This window comes from Arachis duranensis, chromosome 5, assembly GCF_000817695.3.
Source record: "Arachis duranensis cultivar V14167 chromosome 5, aradu.V14167.gnm2.J7QH, whole genome shotgun sequence".
Taxonomy (NCBI): Eukaryota; Viridiplantae; Streptophyta; class Magnoliopsida; order Fabales; family Fabaceae; genus Arachis; species Arachis duranensis.
The window spans coordinates 101099837-101102626 of NC_029776.3; the positions used below are offsets into that span (position 1 = coordinate 101099837).

The following is a 2790-nucleotide window of genomic DNA, read 5'->3' on the forward strand; positions in this document are numbered from 1 at the left end:
CTTCATTTCGTCATTGTGGAGGATCACAGATATGATGAAATTACTAAATACAGTTTAACATTTTATTCTCTTTTTCGGACAACAATTATAGTTAAATTTTGTTTTTACTGGTTGAACCCTTTGCAAGTATATTCAGATCTAGTTATTAGTGGGAAATCTGCTATATCCAATTATGATGTGCTATCGTTTAACTTGTATATCTGCTTGTGAAATCTTGTTATTCTTGATAATTGGATTAACCAACAATTTATAATGCTTTTGTTGCTTTTATGTGGGGTTGGACTCCTTATCTGCAACAGTCAATGACGAAAGGAGAGTGACATTATGTTACTCGTCCAATGTAGCCCTTGTGTTTGATGAGCCAAAATTGATTGCAAACTCAAGGAGGTCGAGAGAGATTGTCGAAGAAGAATTCGAAGATAAGTTTTAAAATTCAAGGAATTAGGCCCAGACAGTTATTTGGTAAATTGATGAGCAAGTTACGTGTTACAAAGTGTTTGAGCTTAATGGCCCTATAAATTGACGAGCTGCAAAGGGATTTAGGTTGGAAATTGGTTTTAGAAACACACTGTCACAAACTGTCACATTCCAGCGATTTTTTTTATATTTTGTCTTGAGTTAGGTTTTTTGTAAGTTTTCTTCCATCTCCTTTATTTTTCTCTTTACAAATTTTGTACTTTATATTTATGCAATTTAATTTTATTGCAAAATTTAATCTTGTTTCTTTTGTACTTCGTTAAATTTTTTGTCTTATTCCAAAGATTGAAATTCTGTTCTTTATATTAAGGCTAATTTTTTTCGATATGAGATTAAGTTTGGTGTAATGCTGGGTTATGAAATTTGGGGGAGTTTTACACTGTTGTAACGGCGTTCAGGTGAAGGAAAGAAATCAGACGATCCGATTTATTGCAGTTGAAAGAGGACACAAATCGGACCTTCCGATTTGTAGTTCATGAAAGGCAGTCCATGGAAATCGGACCCACCGATTTCATGCTTCATGCTTTACGTTCAAATTTTTTTGGGTTCAAAGAAATCGGACCCAGCGATTACTTTGCTAAATGCGAAAAAGTTTACAAGTCATGAAATCGGATCCACCGATTTTTAAGCCATCACACTCATGTACTCTCATAATCCTGTGATACTCCATCTTCTTCCCAATATAAAATTGTTATAATATTAAATTGTTCAAGTAAAATCAGTTTATTTTATTTGGTTATTTTCTGTAAAATTATTTTTTCTTTTATTATTTACAAAGTAAAGATTTTAATGCAGATAAAATTAATATTCCATAAAGGAATAAGTTTCGCTCCTCAATATTCCAACCACTAAAATTATTTACAATCGTCAAAGTTATTGTTTGAGCTTGACTGGTTAATAATCTGCATAACACATTAGAAGTCCCAAAAATTTATCTCGGCCAATCTGAGAGTAATGCGTGATTCATCTCGACTAATTGTTTGACACATGAAAGGATTATTCTTCAGCATTTTTCACTAGAAAAAGAAAACAACTTAATGTCATCTTTATAATCTTTGGCAAATATAATTTACACTTTTTGAGGCTCATGAAAAAAAATGCACTTGGTGAGGCTTTCAAAACTAGGTGCAGATAGATATGGATTCTGAACTCTACTCAACCAGGCAAGAAAGAAAATACAACAGTACCTACTACCTAGTCCTAGTTGAAAACCTTTACATGATCATTGTTTAACGCATTTGCATTGTAAATAACCCTGGCGAACTAATTAATCCTAACTATTAACTAGGGAGTTAGCCCCTCAACCGTTAAGACGCATTCATAATCACTGTAAATATTCACTAAAATAATGATCTTTTCAAAAACCCAATTCTCAGCACAAAATTAAGAGTCCGAAATTTAATTTCAAGAAAAGCAAACATAATCTTTTCGTTATCACCTAATGGAAAACAGAGAAGTGGAAATGCTGCGCAGCGCTATCTTCCCCATACGACGTCGCGTTACCAACTTCCGCCGCTGCCTCCGAGATCCTTCCAGAACCTTCTACTCCTCTGCCTCTTCGGCCCTTCAAAGGCGAAAGCACTTCTTGGAGGCCATGAACGACGAGCCAGTCGCTGTTATAAAGCTCAGGGGAAATCACCGGAACGCCGTTGACCAATAGCACGTCTTCCGTTGACTTCGTGACGTTGAGCGTGAACCCTCTCTCGTAGGTCCGAATTAGAGTACCCTCCTCCAACGTCAAAAGATCGCTCCAAAGGATCCTGCAAGGCACGAGGTGGTGGCGAAGAATAGACGAGTGACCTCTTAGTCTTGGGTTGTTATTATTAGTTGCAGCCACGTGGCCCCTTGTGGCGTTGGTGGACGTAACGACCTTGTCCACGGGGGCGAAAAGCGTCAGCTGTGGGCGGTTCCTGATGGCGAGAAACTGCGTGTCGAGAAGCGAAGCCATTAGGAAGCAGCCTTTGGATCTCAGAACGCTGCTAGCTTCTTTGAAAGAAAAGGCCTCGCCGGAGGAGAGCGACTTCCGGTGGTTCTTTCTTCCCGCAAAACACGCAGCGGCGGAGGAGGAATAAGGATCGGTTGTTCCGGTGCGGTGGGGGATTTTGGCTGGAAGCTGGAAGTACGGGTCGAAGAAGTGGTCGGTTGTGAAGATAACGAGAGAGGCGTCGCTGTAGAGTGGCTCCGAGTTGACGGTAACGTTGTTAATAGAGAGACTGTCGGCGGAGCCGGTGGTGGTGGTGACGGTGAGGGAGTGGGATGGGAGAAGGGTGGGGATGTTGGCGCCGAAAGGGAGTGAGATTAAGCTGTGGAAGG

General features: G+C 39.6%; 1 protein-coding gene across 1 annotated transcript in view; it reads right to left on the reverse strand.

The window, feature by feature from the left end:
• Positions 1-1915: 1915 nt before the first annotated feature.
• Positions 1916-2790, reverse strand: part of LOC107490934 (putative fasciclin-like arabinogalactan protein 20) — a 1120-nt gene continuing 245 nt past the window's right edge. Inside the window, exon 2 of the mRNA XM_016111731.1 lies at positions 1916-2780. Within this exon, the coding sequence (XP_015967217.1) occupies positions 1916-2780 (865 nt within the window). The remainder of the gene's footprint in view (positions 2781-2790) is intronic.